Source organism: Dermacentor andersoni, chromosome 2 (genome assembly GCF_023375885.2).
Source record: "Dermacentor andersoni chromosome 2, qqDerAnde1_hic_scaffold, whole genome shotgun sequence".
Lineage (NCBI taxonomy): Eukaryota > Metazoa > Arthropoda > Arachnida > Ixodida > Ixodidae > Dermacentor > Dermacentor andersoni.
This window is the reverse complement of record NC_092815.1, coordinates 14,955,018-14,973,655: the sequence shown is the minus strand read 5'-3', so window position 1 is coordinate 14,973,655 and position 18,638 is coordinate 14,955,018. Positions and strand designations below refer to the sequence as shown.

The window sequence follows — 18,638 nt, the reverse complement described above, 5'->3', positions numbered from 1 at the left end:
GGACCAATTGCAATGCATGCTCACTGACCTGGACAGGCAAAGCAGATGGGTGGGTCTAAAAAGTAATCCGCAGAAAAGTAATGTTTAACAGTCTCGGGTGGGGATGGTGGGGGGTTCTTAAGCTTAGTGCACTCTGCATGGATGTGTGCTAGAGTACCTTTTGATCGTCTGCAAAACGGGCATGAAGTGTCATGATCTGTTGGGAACATCTTGTGCAAGAGCACGGGATGTGCTAGCGACCCCGCTTGCGTGCGTCGCACGATCGTTTGCTGCGTTCGGCTGAGTTGCGGATGCGGACGGGGAAGCCTACACCTGCCGCTTCTGTACATTTGTGTGATTTCTTTGTAACTTGTCACGGGGTGCGGTAGCTCTGGCTCGTCCTCGGCCCAACTTCCCCGAGCGATGGGAGACCTTGTTGTCCAGCCCCGACCTACCGACCCAGCTGGCGCTGGCGGCTAGGGGCCAGGAACTGCGGGACACATATGGGACCTGAGAAGAAGGTACGCGCTGGCACCCCATCTGGTGCCAGCGCGCACCAACCGCTCAGTATAAAAGTTGATTCTCCCTCTCTCTCTCTTAACAGTCTCGGAAGAGAACAGCAGTTTACGATAGGTAGCGAGGCACTGGAAGTGGCAAGGGAATACATCTACTTGGGCAGGTAGTGACCGCGAATCCGGATCATGAGACTGAAATAATCAGAAGAATAAGAATGGGCTGGGGTGCGTTTGGCAGGCGTTCTCAGATCATGAAGAGCAGGTTGCCATTATCCCTCAAGAGAAATGTGTATAACAGCTGTGTCTTACCATTACTCACCTACGGGGCAGAAACCTGGAGGCTTACGAAAAAGGTTCTACTTAATTTGAGGACGACGCAACGAGCTATGGAAAGAAGAATGGTGGGTATAACATTAAGGGATAAGAAGAGAGCAGATTGGGTGAGGGAACAAACGCGAGTCAATGACATCTTTGTTGAAATCAAAAAAAAAAAAAAAAGAAATGGGTATGGGCAGGGCATGTGATGAGGAAGGAGGATGATCGATGGTCATTGAGGGTTACGGACTGGATTCCAAGAGAAGGGAAGCGTAGCAGGGGGCGGCAGAAAGTTAGGTGGACGGATGAGATTAGGGAGTTTGCAGGGACAACATGGCCACAATTAGCACATGACCGGGGTAGTTGAAGAAGTATGGGCGAAGCATATGCCCTGCAGTGGGCGTAGCTAGGCTGATGATGATGATCTATATTGTTTTATTTTTATTTTTGCTCTCTTTGACAGCGTGATACCCGATTTTAGTTTGCGTATAACGATAGATTGGTTCAGCCACTGCGGGTGTACCAATGCCGTACTGCACCTGACAGGAGGGTAAATATTTCTTACCGGCCAAACTGAGCAAGAGGAGACATAGTAACCGTGTTACTGCACGTCTCATACGGAAACATGGCAAAACTAAGTACACCTATTGTGCAATAGCCAAACTACATAAAGCGTATCAGCTTCGAATCTTTAGAAAAATTGTATTTAGTTGTCCATAAGAAAGTTTATACATAGCGGCGGAGCATCCGAAATAAATGTGCCCGAGATTTAAAAAATAACGGAGGGCTTTACGCGAACGGTGTCCTCTTTATGTTGGCAAGCGTGATCCTGATAGTCATGAGTATTTATTTTTTCATTTTGCACGTACATAAATGTACTTTATCAAAATGAATTAGCTAATGTTTTATTAATTTGTTTAATCGACAGGGTGTCAATGCGAAAATTGTGAAGGACGTAGAGGATCGTTTAAGGAACGTAAGTCTTGCGTGTTCTATTTTTTTTTTCAGCGAAGAATCGCGTCCGTACGCCAGGCTGTGCAACAGCGGCTGACTGACCTACCGCGATTTATCGACCGCGGCCGACCGGATTTAACATGGTATGTGAACACTACCTACAACGCTTACACCCACAACACAACTTATACAATGCTCACTCCGGATGAATGTCGCCTATGGGTCTTACCTTAGACCGAACCCTTTAACTCGATGCGCAGGGTCCCTTTTGCTCAATTTGCGCGTCGGATGCGTTATTTAATGTGGCACACTACCTTCACTGGCAAGAAAATGTGCCGACACCTTCGTGCCCGGCCTGTGGACACTACAGCGAAACACTTAGGCGCTTGCGTTTAGAGTGCCCAACTTTCAGCAGTTGTCACTCTGTCTGTACTGCTAACTCCCAGCAGCTTAACTTTCTCGAACTACGCTCAATATTATTTTTTTTCCCAGTGAGGCCGAACTTCAACTCGATACGAGGTCGCTGACGAAGCTATCGCGCAATTCTTGTCAACTACGAGACTCGACTTTCGCCTGCAGTGCTCATGTACTCTGCACAAGTTTACAGGAAGATAGAGGCTTGAAGTGACAACAAGGAGAAGTCGAACAAAGAGTGTTGCTGAAGTCAACACACGGCTTATTCACCTCCTCCTCCTCGCTGAGGGGGTGGGGGGAAGAGGGAGCGACGGGTGCATAAGAAACGTCGCTAAGGAATGCGGTTGCTACTCTGACAAAGACAAGTCCCCTTGTCGAAACATTGGCTTCAGTGACATTCGTTGTTCGAGCACACTTAAATTACTTAATGTACTCTGTGGGTGGGGATGTGACGCGTCGTGGTGCGCCTGCTCTTTATCTCCCCCTTTCTTTCTCCTTTATTTCTCTCTGCCTCTCTTCCTTTCTTTCTTTCTTTCTTTCTCGTTTTCAAGCAAGGGGGTATAAGGTCCCTAGGTGGATATGGTGTCCGTTTTATCATGCTTGTCTATTTTCTCTTTCTCTGCGTGGCGTTTATAACGTTTACACGATTAATAATAACTATTATTAGTAATAAACAATATATGAATATGGTGGATATTTATGCACATAAAATAAGTACGTACGTAAAATTACAGCGTAAACCTTTTAATCAACTAGTGCCAATTAGATATATATGGGGAAAGTACATGCACACAGTATACATGGACCCGCCGTGCTTGCTTAGTGGCTATGGTGTTGGGCTGCTAAGCACGATGTCGTGGGATCGAGTCCCGGCCACGGCGGCCGCGTTTCGATGGGGGCGAAATGCGGAAGCACCCGTGTACTTAGATTCAGGCGCACGTTAAAGAACCCCAGGTGGTCCAAGTTATTCCGGCGTCCCCCACTACGGCGTGCCTCATAATCGGATCGTGGTTTTGGCAGATCTAATGCTCGCTAGGAAGGCAGAGCAGTATAGAACATGATAACAGACCACCCGCACAACATATAAGCCTATTTTATAAGCGACGTGTTTAGTAATACGATTGTAATAAAGATGGTAAGGGGTTCTCGGCAGACGACAAATAACGATGCAAACTCACCGGCCAGCTGCGAGACTACGAGCGATATGCTGAGAGGCCAGGAGGCGTCCTGCCTGCTGAGCTGAAGCATCTCCATGAAGCCAACGTAGATGACCGACTCAGTCTTGACCAGGATCATGGAGAAGAAAACGTACGTGGCTGCCGACGCGGCCACGAGCCAGCATTCCCGCGAGTCAGGCTGAACCACTCTCTTCGACGGAGACATGTCTCCAAGGCCCCTTTTCATACCGGTACCAGCAAAGAACGCCTACTTGTTCATCTGCAAAGTCGCTGCAACGAACACGCACTGATGATTATTAATACGTCTAAAGCGATGATAAATAAAGCTGCCAGACACTGCCTGTCCAACTCTCCAGCACGAAAATTATAAAAGGACGGAAGGGAGATCCCACGACATAGCTGACTATTCGTGTGATTATTCGATGACTATCCGATTACTATTCGCTAACTAACCTTGTCGTTTGATCTCCCTTAAGTCATTGTGTAATTTTTGTGCTGAACAGTTAAACATGAACATGTGATAACTCGCTCACTTTACCCTATACTTCTCAGGCACTACAGGTGGCAAAAAATTAAGTGGGACAGGAACCACAGACGAGAAGTTACTGCGCCATTTCTGGATGGTTAAAGTGACGGCCTTCTGTCCAAACCTCGACTTCAAAAACTGACTGGTTTGCATTTTCCATGTTGCACTGTGTCTGCGCCAACTTCTGCAACCAAAGCACCCGACTCGAGCGTATGGGGCTGATTTTGCATTACAGGCGCGCAAAAGTGACGCACATTCCGCGAGATTCTCCATGCTGCAGAGTTCACGCTTCATTCTTGGTCTCACAGTACAAGGCAACACCATTTCCACGCTTTCTCTGCCCCGCGCCTGAGCGACCTGCGCTGCTCAGTTTCAACGCGCAGGCCTTCAGAAAATGGAGACCACAGCGCCGTCTTAATCACCTCAATATCTTGCTTTCTTAGAAAAAAATGAATCGGCTCTTGACAGATTCTGATCGTTATAGTTTACATAAGGGAGACGTTAGCTTTAAAGATATATTAAATTGAGAGTATTGGGAACACAACATGTCAGGAAAAACTAATCACTAAGAAAAACGGGCGTCATTCTTGCATTATGTAAGAACGGATCCTAACGTTTTGGCCGAGTTGTCTTGCCTTCGCGCAACTCTGAAAAGAAAGCGATGAACTTCTTGCAGAATGGGGTGGAGCCTCGTATGAAAAAGACACCAAAGAAGAGATAGGCGAAAGAAAAGCACGTAGAATCGCAGCTGTTTTACGAAGCACTCCACAAATAATTTTTCCACAGAAGTGCCAAAAATTTAGCTGCTTAACTGAGATAGGCACCATGAGCGCTGGCTAGATTGTTTATTTCAAAGCATCACACTATATTTATACAGGTAGATAATATCAAATGCATGATGTGAAGGCCCGAATCATTCGTTGCAAACTTATGCTCTTTTAAACTTGACCAAACTCTGCATCTTGGTGTCGCACAAATGCACCAAAATCATAATTGACGCACTCGTTCCTTTTGTCTTTGACAAAGAGCGCATGCTACATGCCACGTGTTTGCTCCTAGAGAAAGAAAGCGCCAGGTCGTAACTGAATTGTTGGGCTGAGATGGTCTATGAAATTACCATATACGATGCGATGTATCATAAATTGAGCCTCAGAAGAGAGAATAAGAATGTGAATTTAGAAAAGCCCTCAGTCACAACCTGAACTGCGCTTTGTTTGTCGGTTGCGCAGAGAGCTGCGTAAAGATAATTTTTGTACTTGTAAGACTGATCTTAAGTATAGTTGAGAGGATATATGATTCAGGTCGAAGCCAACTTTGTTTGTCATGTCAAAGTTAGACGCACGAAAGTTTTCACAAAGCAATCGCCGAACTGCCTTGAATGAAATTTGTTACGAATGAGAGAGAAATTTAAATTCTGGCGACTTATGAGAAGAGAGCTTTGATTTGTCTGTTAGCTAAACCGAAATTACCGGAGTACTCATAGTCGCGCTAAAGAACTATGTGGTGAGTGCAAAACAGTGCGTCGCTTCATAACTATCCTACCCGGCGTATCGCGATGATCTTGGTGATAATAGAGTGCGCCTTGGTATAAATTATACGGTAAACTAATCTCAGAGTTATCTTAGGGCACAATAAGAAGTTATCAAATTTGTGCGAGCAGGAATTTTCAATGCTTGTGACCAGTGACTAACACGTTTGCCGTTTGTGAACTACACCCCCGTATTCTAGAACGTTCCTTCACTCAGCACTGCACCTATGTTTAAGAAAGCTGATGGGCGCGCCACCCCTCGGTAGAAGGGGTCACTTCTCTACATTGCCACTGCACAATTCGTGAGAAGCAAGGGGTGAAGCGGTGCTGGTGGTCAACAGGGTGGCCGCAAGCAAGAGAAATGGCTGCAATTTGAAACGCAATTGAATGACGAATCCGTTAGCGTGTACACCTTGACCGAAACGCACCCACGAGAGTTGGAGCAGCCGCCTGTTATTGATAATTTTGCATGGGACGCGTGCAACAGAATGACTTGGTCAAGAAAAGGCGGAGGCATAGACATGCTAATTGGGCAAGGTATGAAGTGGCAAAGGGTAAAAGAGGCATGTAAGGAACATTAATAGAATAGCGGCACATGGGAAGGCAAAAAAAAAAAAAAAAAACGTGGCTTAGAATAGCTTACCTATGGACAGGTAACGTGGCAATGTGGAAACAGGCAGTCTTGTATCTACTACGCCTTAGCCTCAGAAATCGTCTACGAACGACCAGACCGAATGATGACAAACGAGCGTGGAAAGAAATAGCCTGGGTAGCGATCAAAAACGTCCAAGCCTAATGTTTGGAAGAGATACTAACTCAAAACATGAACCAATAGCATCGGAATCTCTCGAAACGAATGAAAAGCAAACAACAAAGATCGCAAGGAACATATAGAAGAACATGGAGGCATTTAATACAACAGTCTGTGAATATAAGGAAGTGGTAGACGTTATGCAGCAGGAGATAAGACAGGCACGGCAAAGAAATTGTTGGATTGGAAAGCGGAGACTGCGTAAGTGGTGGAACAAGGAAATAAAGCGAGCTATAGAAGAGCTAAGCAGGCGTCAAGGAATCACCCAGAAGCCAAAAAGTTGGGATTATAGGAATAGGAGGTGCTCCTTGTATATGGAACAAATGCCGAGAAATGAAAAGGGTGGCGAGGACGCTCGTTCAAGAAAAAATTAAACGCACAAGTGAACGTTGGGTGCATAACATTCGCAAAACAGACTTAGGTGCACCAGAAAGATTTTGAAACCATGTAAGAGCACTCAGAGCTCCAACTAAACATTCAAAGGATGAAGACGGGAACATCATAGAAAGGGGCGATGCGCGGCGGTATATCAGGGACGTTATTAGGGATAATTTCTGCACGAAAGAAAGCGTAGTTCGGACTCAAACAGACCCATGAGCAATAGAGAAGCCTAAGAAATCAATATTTAGAACGGAAAATCTTTTCTGGAAAAAAGCAGAAGAAAATGTCCCTAATAACATTGCGGCAAGGCCCAATGAAATCTCAATAAAGTTAATCAAAAACCTCGTTCCAAAGAGCAAGACATTGCTGACGAATGCCATAGAGCAAGTGATCAGAACGAATAAAATTCCGGTTGGATGGTGTGAAAGCAAGATGAACCTCACCTACAAAGCCAGAAGTGATAAGGATGACGAGCTTCTGCAGGCCAGTTACGATAATGTCGGTATCGCTATTATATAGATTGGTAATGCAAGCCATAAAATTAGAACTGTCTAAGTGGGTGTAAAAAATAATTTACGGGAGAAACTACAGAATGGGTTCGGACCAGGCAGACGCTTAGAGGATAATATGTTTGTACTAACTCATTGCACACAGATTTCAGTAGCTCATAATAGACCTTTATGGACATCATTTCTAGACATTAAAGAGCCTGCGACAACGTAGACAGGGAATTGTTATCGAATAGACTCAAGCATGAGGGCATCATCATCATCATCAGCAGCAGCAGCAGCAGCAGCAGCAGCAGCAGCAGCAGCAGCAGCAGCAGCAGCAGCAGCAGCCTGGCTACTTCTCCAACTACCCCGGTCATGTGCTAATTGTGGCCATGTTGTCCCTGCAAACTCCCTAATCTCATCCGTCCACCTAACTTTCTGCCGCCCCCTGCTACGCTTCCCTTCTCTTGGAATCCAGTCCGTAACCCTCAATGACCATCGATCATCCTCCTTCCTCATCACATGCCCTGCCCATACCCATTTCTTTTTTTTTTTTTTTTGATTTCGACAAAGATGTCATTGACTCGCGTTTGTTCCCTCACCCAATCTGCTCTTTTCTTATCCCTTAACATTACACCCATCATTCTTCTTTCCATAGCTCGTTGCGTCGTCCTCAATTTCAGCAGAACCCTTTTCGTAAGCCTCCAGGTTTCTGCCCCATATGTGAGTACTGGTAACACACAGCTGTTGTACACTTTCCTTTTGAGGGATAGTGGCAACCTGCTGTTCATGATTTGAGAATGCCTGCCAAACGCACCCCAACCCATTCTTATTCTTCTGGTTATTTCAGTCTCATGATCCGGATCCGTGGTCACTACCTGCCCTAAGTAGATGTATTCCCTTACCACTTCCAGTGCCTCGCTACCTGTGGTAAACTGCTGTTCTCTTCCGAGACTGTTAAACATTGCTTTAGTTTTATGCAGATTAATTTTTAGTACCCACCCTTCTGTTTTGCCTCTCCAGGTCAGTGAGCATGCATTGCGCTTGGTCCCCTGAGTTACTAAGCAAGGCAATATCATCAGCGAATCGCAAGTTACTAAGGTATTCTCCATGAACTCTTATCCCAAATTCTTCGCAATCCAGGTCTCTGAATACCTCCTGTAAACACGCTGTGAATAGCATTGGAGAGATCGTATCTCCCTGCCTGACGGCTTTATTTATTGGGATTTCGTTGCTTTCTTTATGGAGGTCTATGGCGGCTGTGGAGCCTCTATTTCAGTATTTCAGTATTTTTACATACGGCTCATCTACACCCTGATTCCGTAATGCCTCCATGACTGCTTAGGTTTCGACTGAATCAAACGCTTTCTCGTAATCAATGAAAGCTATATATAAAGGGTTGGTTATATTCCGCACATTTCTCTATCACCTGATTGATAGTGTGAATATGGTCTATTGTTGAGTAGCCTTTGCGGAATCCTGCCTGGTCCTTTGGTTGACAGAAGTCTAAGGTGTTCCTGATTTCATTTGCGATTACCTTAGTAAATACTTTGTAGGCAACGGACAGTAAGCTGATCGGTCTATAATTTTTCAAGTCTTTGGCGTCCCCTTTCTTAAGGATTAAGATTATGTCGGCGTTCTTCCAAGAATCCGGTACGCTCGATATCAAGAGGCATTGCGTATACTGGGTGGCCAGTTTTTCTAGAACAATCTGCCCACCATCCTTCAACAAATCTGCTGTTATCTGATCCTCTCCAGCTGCCTTCCCCTTTGCATAGCTCCCAAGGCTTCTTTTTTACTTCTTCCGGCGTTACTTGTGCGATGTCAAATTCCTCTAGACTATTCCCTCTCTTCGATTATCGTCGTGACTGCTGCTGGTACTGTATAAATCTCTATAGAACTCCTCAGTTACTTGAACTATCTTATCCGTATTGGTAATGATACTGCCGACTTTGTATCTTAACACATAGATCTGATTCTTGCCTATTCCTTGTTTATTCTTCACTGCTTTTAGGCTTCCTCCGTTCGTGAGAGCATGCTCAATTCTATCCATATTGTTCTTCCTTTTATCAGCTATCTTACGCTTGTTGATTAACTTGCAAGGTTCTGCCATTTATGTTCTAGCTGTATGCATGGTTAGAGGCTTTCATACATTGGCGTTTCTTAATCAGATCTTTCGTCTCTTGCGATAGCTTACCGGTATCCACTCTTACGAAGTTACCACCAACTTGTATTGCACACTCCTTAATGATGCCCATAAGATTGTCTTTCATTGCTTCAACACTAAGGCCCCCTTCTTGAGTTAAAGCCGAATACCTGTTCTGTAGCTTGATCCGGAATTCCTATATTTTCCCTCTTACCGCTAACTCATTGATGGGCTTCTTATGTAGCAGTTTCTTCCGTTCCCTCCTCAAGTCTAGGCTAATTAGACATCTTACCATCCTATGGTCACTGCAGCGCACCTTGCCGAGCACGTCCGCATCTTGTATGATGCCAGGGTTAGCGCAGAGTAGGAGGTCTATTTCATTCCTAGTCTCGCCATTCGGGATACTTCACGTCCCCTTTCATTTATCCTGCTTGCGGAAGAAGGTATTCATTATCCGCAAATTGTTCCGTTTTGCAAACTCTACTAATAACTCTCCCCTGCTAGGCCATGCTACCCTGCTAACTCTCCCCTGCTAGTCCCAGAACCTATGCCATATTCCCCCACTGACTTTTCTCCAGCCTGCTTCTTGCCTACCCTGGCATTGAAGTCGCCTATCAGTATAGCGTATTTTGTTTTGACTTTATCCATCGCCGATTCCAGGTCCTCGTAGGAGCTTTCGACTTCCTGGTCATCATGACTGGAAGTACTCGCGTAGACCTGTAGGACCTTCAATTTGCACCTCTGATTAAGTTTCACAACAAGACCTGCCATGCTCTCGTTAATGCTATAGAATTCCTGTATGTTACCAGCTATATCCTTATTAATCAGGAATCCGACTCCTAGTTCTCGTCTCCCCGTTAAGCCCCGGTAGAACAGGACGTGCCCACTTTTTAGCACTGTATATGCTTCTTTTGTCCTCCTTACTTCACTGAGCCCTATTATATCCCTTTTACTGCCCTCTAATGGCTCCAATAGCACTGCTAGACTCGCCTCACTAGATAACGTTCTAGCGTTAAACGTTGCCAGGTTCAGATTCCAATGGCGGCCTGTCCGGACCCAGAGATTCTTAGCACCCTCTGCTGCGTCACAGGTCTGACCGCCGCCGTGTTCAGTTGCTTCGCAGCTGCTGGGAACTGAGGGCAGGGGTTTGATTGTTGTATTCACATAGGAGGTCGTGGCGAAGTACTGCACCAGGGTGGCCAATGCTGCTCTGTTGAGGGAGTGCGTTACCGGTTCTGGTCGCTGGGATCAGGCCGCACTCCAGGCCTGTTTATGGAGTTTTGTCAACACGCGGATTTTTTTGTCTTTTTTGTTAATGCGGTGGGAAATTGCGCGGCACCTGGATTCGAACGACGGTCCTCTTGCAGGCGAGGCGGTTGCTCTACCTGTATGCCACCGCTGCACCCGACGAGAACATAGATGACAGTTTACTGAAGCTGCTTATACATATATATATATATATATATATATATATATATATATATATATATATATATATATATATGTAGTGACGGTTTGCTGGTGCATTGGTCACCATCACTGTCCGCGAGAGAGATTATTTGCGCATGGCATGATGGCTCACCGTATTTGCAATATGCCATTTATTTTTTTTGTGTTTCCTCCAATAAAGTTCTTGTCACTGTCACTGTCCTGATGTATCGATTTTAGATTGTTTTCATACCGTCATATACGTAAGTGTATCTTCAGTGTTGATATCGCTGTGCACATGGCTGTTTGAGGGTATAAGTAGGACCGATCCGATCCGGCCTATTTAAATACATGCAAAAAGCAAAAAAAAAAAAAAAGAACGTTTTGCTGAGATGAACCCTGGACCGATTTTAATGAAATTTGTTGCCTTTGAGAGGGAAGGTTAAATTATAGCGACTTTTGGAAGCGGAATTTCCATTTAGTGCCCGAGTTTTGTTACAAGCATTTTAAAAAATACGAAAATCTGAAAAGAAGATAGAAGCACGAAGTTTACAAATTAAGAACTCTGCATCAAGAACAGATATCACAGTTCTGTAAACGGTATCCATTAGACCATTGAAAGAGGACAAATTCAGTATGTCATTTTATACCTTCTATACCTCATTCTATTTTTTACGTTGTGTACAAAGGTTCCGCAAAGGCTCCACACTTAAATCTCGTTATAACGTAGTCGAAAGGGTGCTAACTTTTGTTCGTTATAAGCTTTAGTTCATTATAGCCACTGACTAATAATTTGAGACTAATTTATTGCACACGAGCGTGCACTTACTACAGGTAAGCCATCACCGAGGCACCAGATCCCGTCGCGGCCGACTGGCTGCGTCCTCGGCAAGTGCTAATCGTCCATACCGATATCGCACACAGGGAGAAACTGGAACCAAAATCGTAAGAACTGATTTTATTGCCTTCCATGTTGATGGCGCGAACCTTTCATGTTGATGGCGCAAAATAATCGGTTATGCTTCGCTGCTGTGTCTTCCTTAACCGAAGGACGGCCTTCTCGGCAGCAGCGGCTATCTCAAGCCCATCTGCACCGTCTTCGTGGCCGCCGAAGTGGCGGCGCAGCAGGTCCACCGCGTCCAGCGCCTGGGACGATGTCGGTACGTCGTAAGCATAGGGCGGAGTGTCGTTGTCCTCTGCGGCACCTTCATTGTCGCTTCCTTCGTGCTCTCGGGCAGCAAGCACAAAGTCGTCGTCTGTCAGCTCCTCTGTTGCCAGAACGTCGGCATCCACGCTCACGTAGTCGCAGAAGGTTTCACCTTCACACATGACACCGGCATCGTGGAGCACCCTCCATGACGCTAAAGCTTCGTCTGACACAGCGGCACCACTGGGTAAGGCTATTCGGTCCATTGAGTCGTCGGTGTCAGGGTTGCTTTCGTGGGCAGCAAATGATGCACGTCGAAAGCAGCTGGCGATGGTGCTGGCTGCCACATGCATCCAGGCCGCATTAAGCACCTCTATTGCCATATACAAATCGGCCTTCGTGTCGCGGTTCAACTGTATGTTTAACACAAGTCGGTATATCACCCGCTTCCGGTATCCAGCCTTAAATGACATTAACACGCCATCATCAAGGGGCTCTATCACTGCCATGAAGTTCGGGGGCAAGAACCGAAGTTCGATGTTCGTCAGCGCAGCAATCGTGTGGTGGGCACCACAGTTGTCCAAGAAAAGGCATATCTTGCGATTCTGCCTCTTCAATTTCTCGTCCCAGTCACGCAGCCATCCCGCAACAACTTCCCTTGTCATCCAGGTTTTCCTGTTTGATAAGTACTGCGGTTGAAGTCGCCTCTTGCCTTTAAGGTATCATGACGACGCGCTTTTTCTATCACCAAAGGTGGCATCTTTTCCGATCCGTCCATATTCATAAAAAGGAGCACAGTGACGCGGACCTTACTATGTTTCCCGCCGCGACAGAGCTCACATTTTAATGATAGGGTCTTCTGTGGTAACATTTGGTAGAAGAGAGCTGTTTCGTCTGCGTTGAACACATCCTTCTCTTCGTACCTTTCAAGGAGAGGACCAACGTTAGCTTTCACCCACTCCGTTGCGGTTTCATTGTCGACGGCCTGGGACTCGCCAGTGACGACCCTGCCAACGATATCGCGGCGCTCCTTAAAACGCTGCAGCCAGCCATCGCTTGCAAGGAAGCTGTCGCAGCCCATGATGCAAGCAAAGTCTCTCGCTTTTCTCTAGAGCAGTGCCCCACTCACGGTCAAATTATCAGCCCTTGCATTCAAAAACCACTTGAACAGCGCCCACGGCTTCAAAGGCAGGAGACCGCAGCTTCTTCCGGCTACCTTTCACGCCACGTGCGACAGAGCCAGCGATGACTTCTTTGCTGCTGAGGATTGTAGAAAGGGTACTCGGCGCGATGCCGAACTCCTTGGCCATTTGAGTTTTCTTCGTGCCTGACGCAACAGCCCTAATTATGGCTGCCTTCTGATCCAAGGCGATAACTTTCCGTTTTAGCTTCAAGCTGCTGCTACTGCTGCCGTTCATTTCTCTGTCGTGAAACTGGCGTCACGGCGGAAAAAGCACTGACGGACAGCGTACGGAACAACGCAAACAAAGGCGCGCGACACTCTGCTGGCAGTGCGCACTGCACGTAACGGATGGAGTGGCTTGGCTGCTTGACCAGCTTGGCTTGGCTCGGAGCGTTGCCGGATGTTGAGGGGCCGCCGCTGGAGATTTTAACTGCCGCATCGGAGGGCCTCAACGCGTCGCGCAATTTAAGAAATCTATATGTTGTGTACAAAGTGGCTTGTTAGGTGCGATTTCGGAATGAAGATTTTTCGTTATATTCGTTCATCAATGAATCTTTTTTCGTTAAAACGAACTTTTAAACACATGGGTTTTTATGGGGACTTTCAAGCGAATTACAATTATTTCGTTATATCCATTATTTCGTTATAAGCCGTTTTGCTATAACAAGATTTAAGTGTATTTCTATATTATTAGATTTATTGAGATTCATGTGTAACATAATCAATTTAGTACGCTTGAAACGTACTATTAGATGCAATTCACAGAATTGTGGTATCATGTTTGTTGCGGAGTTCGAGTTGTAAACTTGATAGTTTCGTTTGCTGAAAATTTTTGATTTTTGCCAATTTTTAATAAAAATTGACGACCGAAATCAAAAATTCGAAACCAACAGTCACTAGATTTTAAGTTTGTCTTTTGAATGCGACAAACCTCGCCAAATTTGGTGCACTCGTTACTGAGAAAAACGAATTCTCCTTTTATATGTATTTAGATATGAGCACCCGAGCTAAAGCTTCCTCTTAAAAGAAAAAAAAATGGAGTTGGGCAGGCCATGCAATGGGCAGATAACCGTTGAGCTATTACAATTACAGAATGGGTGCAAAGAGAAGGGAAGCGCAGTCGAAGACGGCAAGGAATTAAATGGTGTGATGACATTAGGGAATTTGCAGGCATAACTTCGAATCGGCTAGCGAAAGGTAGGGGTAATTAGAGATCGTTGGAAGAGGTATTCGTCCTGTCAATGAACATTTAACATGGGCAGCTGCTGCTGATGATTACATGCGTATGTCTATGTATATAAAGCTGATTTCTGTTTTACCAAACGTACTCAGCTCAAACTTCATATTTCATGTTGCTTTAAAAGTGAGAAAATATTCGATATTGGAGTCGATTCGAAAATCGCACTATTCGAACACCCCTGCTACCTATCGTGTCCCGCTATTGCTGCAATACGTTGCTATTCGCGTAGCTATTAAGGAACTTCAAAACGTACGCTTACTTCTTATTTGCATATACTGCCGTCTCAGTGAAAGACATTCTAAATATATGAACGCGCATACATGACAAGGCCAGCACATTGCAGCATTTATGCCAGATCATATGTACAACCCGCCGTGGTTGCTTAGCGGCTATCATGTCGGGCTGCTAAGTACGAAGTCGCGGAATCAGATCCCGGCCACGGCGGCCGCATTTAGACGGGGGCAAAATGCGAAAATACCCGTGTACTTAGATTTAGGTGCACGTTAAAGAAACTCAGGGGGTCTAAATTTTCGAAGACCCTCAATACGGCGTGCCTCATAATTAGCTCGTGGTTTCGGCATGCAAAACCCATAATTTAATCCTAAATTTAAAGATAGGGTTGCCGCTGAGTCCTTCCGACCGCGACAGAAGTAAACAAAACCGACTGTAATGGTGCACACTGTCTGTTAGGTGGAGGCCTATGGGAAGGTGAATGTGTGTACAAATAAAGTAACATCTCTGTAATACGCACGGAAGTCGAGCATTACTTGTCGAATAAGAGCTGATGTCATGGGAGATCGGGTGCAAAAATAGTTAACACATCGCAACCTACACACAGACACCAATAAACGTCTGTAGACCCCTCGTTTTGTGTTTTCCCTCCTGCTAATTTACTTGACATGTTAGTCATGGTACCGCAGCATACCGAACCAACAGAAGAAGCTGAAATCAGAGCTTATTTTTACCGATATCTGTAAATCAGTGACATGGCTGTTTGCTAATTTAAAATGAGCACAAGCATTTTCTAGTTTCTTTGCTGGTAGCAGCGTTGGCGGGCGATTATTCAACGGTTAGTGATGCCAACAGCGCGAGTATTGGACACTGTTCACTGGAGGGATGAACTGGACCAGCGTACCCGACAAGTTCAAAGAAAAGCGCGCTGTGCAGCCCGCATCGGTGTGAGTCGCGGGGCGTTCGTCTAACCTTTCGCCGGTGTCGCCCGCTTCGTATCCAGATGCTCCCTGACGTTGGTCCACTTCCAGTAGTGAGAAGTACGCCAAGGGCCGACCGGCTCCTTTGCCGGGCCGCCGTCGAACATTGATGCCAATGAGGAAGTGTGCGCGACCCTTCAAGTACGCCGCGTGCTCTCCCTTCGGAGAGTCTTCGTCCCACTACGGCGGCGGAGGCCGCATTTGTTCACAAATACGGTGTCCCACAGGGAAGACGTGTACATTTCTCATGAGCCGTAGTGTGAGATAGCTAAAACAGCGCATTCCGGCTTTGAATATTGCGAAATCGGGTGCTTAATGCGCTGCGAGAGAATATATGCACTGTAAAAAAATTTACCCCCTTTGGGATGTATATCTGCCACACAACGATAATCGTCATCTGCCTTGCTTGCGTTTCCTTTCTTGAAAACGCCGCGCCCGCTACTTTCCTGTCGGCAATGCTATGTCATGCTGATAACGCGCATGCCGTTCGTTACTGGGAAGTACCGGGCTCGCAGCTTTAAAGAAAGGAAATGTTGACAAGACAGATGACGTTTATCGTTGTGTGGCAAGATACGACTCAAAGGGCGTAAACTTTTCTTAGAGTGTATACTCTAAGAAAAGTTTACACCATTTGGAGTGTATATTTGACGCCATCAGCTTCGTCGCGGGTTTGTTCAAATTTTGTTTCCAGTGAGCGCACGGCGACGAACTCGGCACCCGTGATCAAACTGGGATATGAACGAAATGTTCGTATTCCAGTCGGTCAACTATTGTGGATGGCCGAAGACAATTATTTCTGTTCGCGTGCTTTCTGATCATGCTTGGTAACGCAACGTTCTAGTAGTAGTTGACCTGCTGTGCATCGCGAAAACAGTATATACGTGCCGACTAAGAAAATGAAGGTGTGTTCTTTTTCTAACGTGTGCTGGCTACCCTTAATTCACACAGGTTCTCTCGTACATCCGATTCTCGCCGGCAAGTTGTCTGGCCGACACCGCGCATCGCGCGCTGTATTACTTCAGGAAATAAAGTTACTGTGGCAAAGAATAGTTGTTCGTCAGTCGGCGAGGTGCCCTTGCACAGGCACCACTCGAGACCTAAGAGTGCGCATATTTTATCAACGCATCGCGTGCGTCGGGTTTATTCTGGCATATTCGCGGTCGCTGTCGTTAGGCTGTTTCATCCATGTTTCATCCAGTTTCCCAATCACAAAAACTTTTTGACACCTCTCGGGAAAACGCGAAAACTTGCCACTCGTCGACAACACCATGTTCGCGGTGCACCCTTTAGCGCTATCTCTCACATACCAACATGGCTCAGGACGAAAGACGGCGCTGTGATCTCGAAATGGCGGCGTCTTCAATGAAAGGTCTGCACACATATAGGCCTTGAGCGGCCGTAGATTGGATACAATAACTGATATTTCCACTACAGGGAGCACAGCTGTGGGCTGTCCATCGGGCCCGCGACGCAGCAGAGGCTTTCCGTACCGACGTGGGAGCGGCCTGCGACGTGCTGACGCGCGTTCCGAAGGACCAGAATAAAGTTTTGCCATACCATACAGGGAGCGAGAGGGAATGCCCTGCCGGCGCGCATTGGTGTTCGTTTGTGCCACGGTGTAAGAATATACCATACTTCTTGCACCGTGGTTTGTGCGCACGCTGAAAGCAGTGTGACATCAGGATGCGAACCGAACATAAAGCTTCAAGTCCTAAAAATGAGGCGTAGTGTAGTGTTCAGTGCGCAATCGTCAAATTGGTACATACTATTGGCTAACAGTGACTGCCTACTACTTGAGTTAATTCTGTTTAACAAACTGAAATGCTTTACTTCTTGTTTAGGTTTCTGACTTGAGCGTTTCTTGTCTTTGTTTTTTATAACGCAGAAGCCGTTTACGGATAGGTTCCTGTATAGAATGGAACAGAAACTGAGTTATGGCCCGACGCGGCAATGCCCAGCCTTCCCGCTTAAGGATGAACGGGTAGCCAATTCTTGCTTAAGAGTAGACGGGTAGCCGATTTGCCCATTTCATGGGATATCAAAAGTGTAGCAGGCTTTCATTTCTTCCTTTATTTCACCTCGGCAACGAGTGTAGAGGGTTATCTTCTTGAGCTAGCTTCTCCATATAAGGCTTGAAGGCCTATACGCGTAGACCCACATAAAGCCAACAGTCAATGAAGCCAAGGAAAACAGAGAGATCATTGGCTGTGGTTTAAATGGAAATGTAGAAAATAATGAGACAAAGGCAACCGAAAGTATATGAAAGGATAACTTGTCGCCGGTGGGAGAGGAACCCACAAACTCCGCATTACGCGTGCTTTGCACTAATTCACTGATCAGTCTAAATCAGTCTGTCCACTGTCTTGCGTGTTTATGCGTACTAGGTCTAGCCCTGGAAGTGTTAGCCAGCGACACTCAGGGCCACAGTAGGCGCAGAACATCTTTTTTGCCTGATGCCGTCGCGTAACACGTGAACTTTAGTAGGAAGCTTTAGGTTGGGCCGAACTTCAAATGCCGCCTATTCATGTAAATGTAAAACGTAGAAACGCTTTTCTGAGACAAACGCATGGCCAATTTTAATGAAATTTGATGCATTTTAGAGAGAACGTTAAATTCTAGTGACTCTTGGAAGCTAAATTTTGATTTACGGCCTGAATTTATTTAGAAAGAATTTTTAAGAATTGTCAGTTTAAAGAATGGAAGCCCGAAGTTTACATATTTGGCCCTCTGCAACAAAACAGATATCGGCGTTTTCTAAACTGCATCCGTTAGAGTATTTCAAGCGGACAAATTAGATAAATAAATTTACGGCATACGTGAATTTGTTACAATGTTTACGAGAATTTTACAAGAGTCATACTCACATAAGAACGGTATATTGCAGAGCGGTGTGTAATACATTCATTTTGTCCGCGTTGGATGTGCTGTTAAGAGGAAGCTTTAGCTCGGGAGCTCCTATCTTAATACATGTAAATAGAGAATTCGTTTCTCTCGGCAACCACTGCAGCAAATTTGACGAGGTTTGTTGCATTTAAAAGAAAACTTAAATCTAGGTACTGTTGGTTTCAAATTTTTATTTAGGTTGTGAATTTTTTATTAAAAATTGCCGAAAATCGAAAATTTTCAGCAAACGAAACTATCAAGTTTACAACTCTGTAACTCATCAACGAGAAATGATAATACAATTCTGT

The 18,638-nt window shown here is 45.6% G+C and overlaps 2 protein-coding genes across 2 annotated transcripts in view; both read right to left on the bottom strand.

Moving 5' to 3' along the window:
• The window catches only part of LOC126542936 (monocarboxylate transporter 13-like), a 31,415-nt gene extending 15,883 nt beyond the window's left edge, over positions 1 to 15,532 (bottom strand). Inside the window, exons 1-2 of the mRNA XM_050190055.3 lie at positions 15,440 to 15,532; positions 3,356 to 3,625 (exon numbers count right to left, since the gene is read on the bottom strand). Coding sequence (XP_050046012.2) covers positions 3,356 to 3,581 — 226 coding nt within the window. The 5' untranslated portion in view covers positions 3,582 to 3,625; positions 15,440 to 15,532. The remainder of the gene's footprint in view (positions 1 to 3,355; positions 3,626 to 15,439) is intronic.
• Positions 11,657 to 12,478, bottom strand: LOC126542906 (tigger transposable element-derived protein 6-like). Its single transcript, XM_050190023.2, has one exon. The coding sequence runs from the start codon at positions 12,476 to 12,478 to the stop codon at positions 11,657 to 11,659; it is 822 nt and encodes a 273-aa protein (XP_050045980.2).
• Positions 15,533 to 18,638: the final 3,106 nt, after the last annotated feature.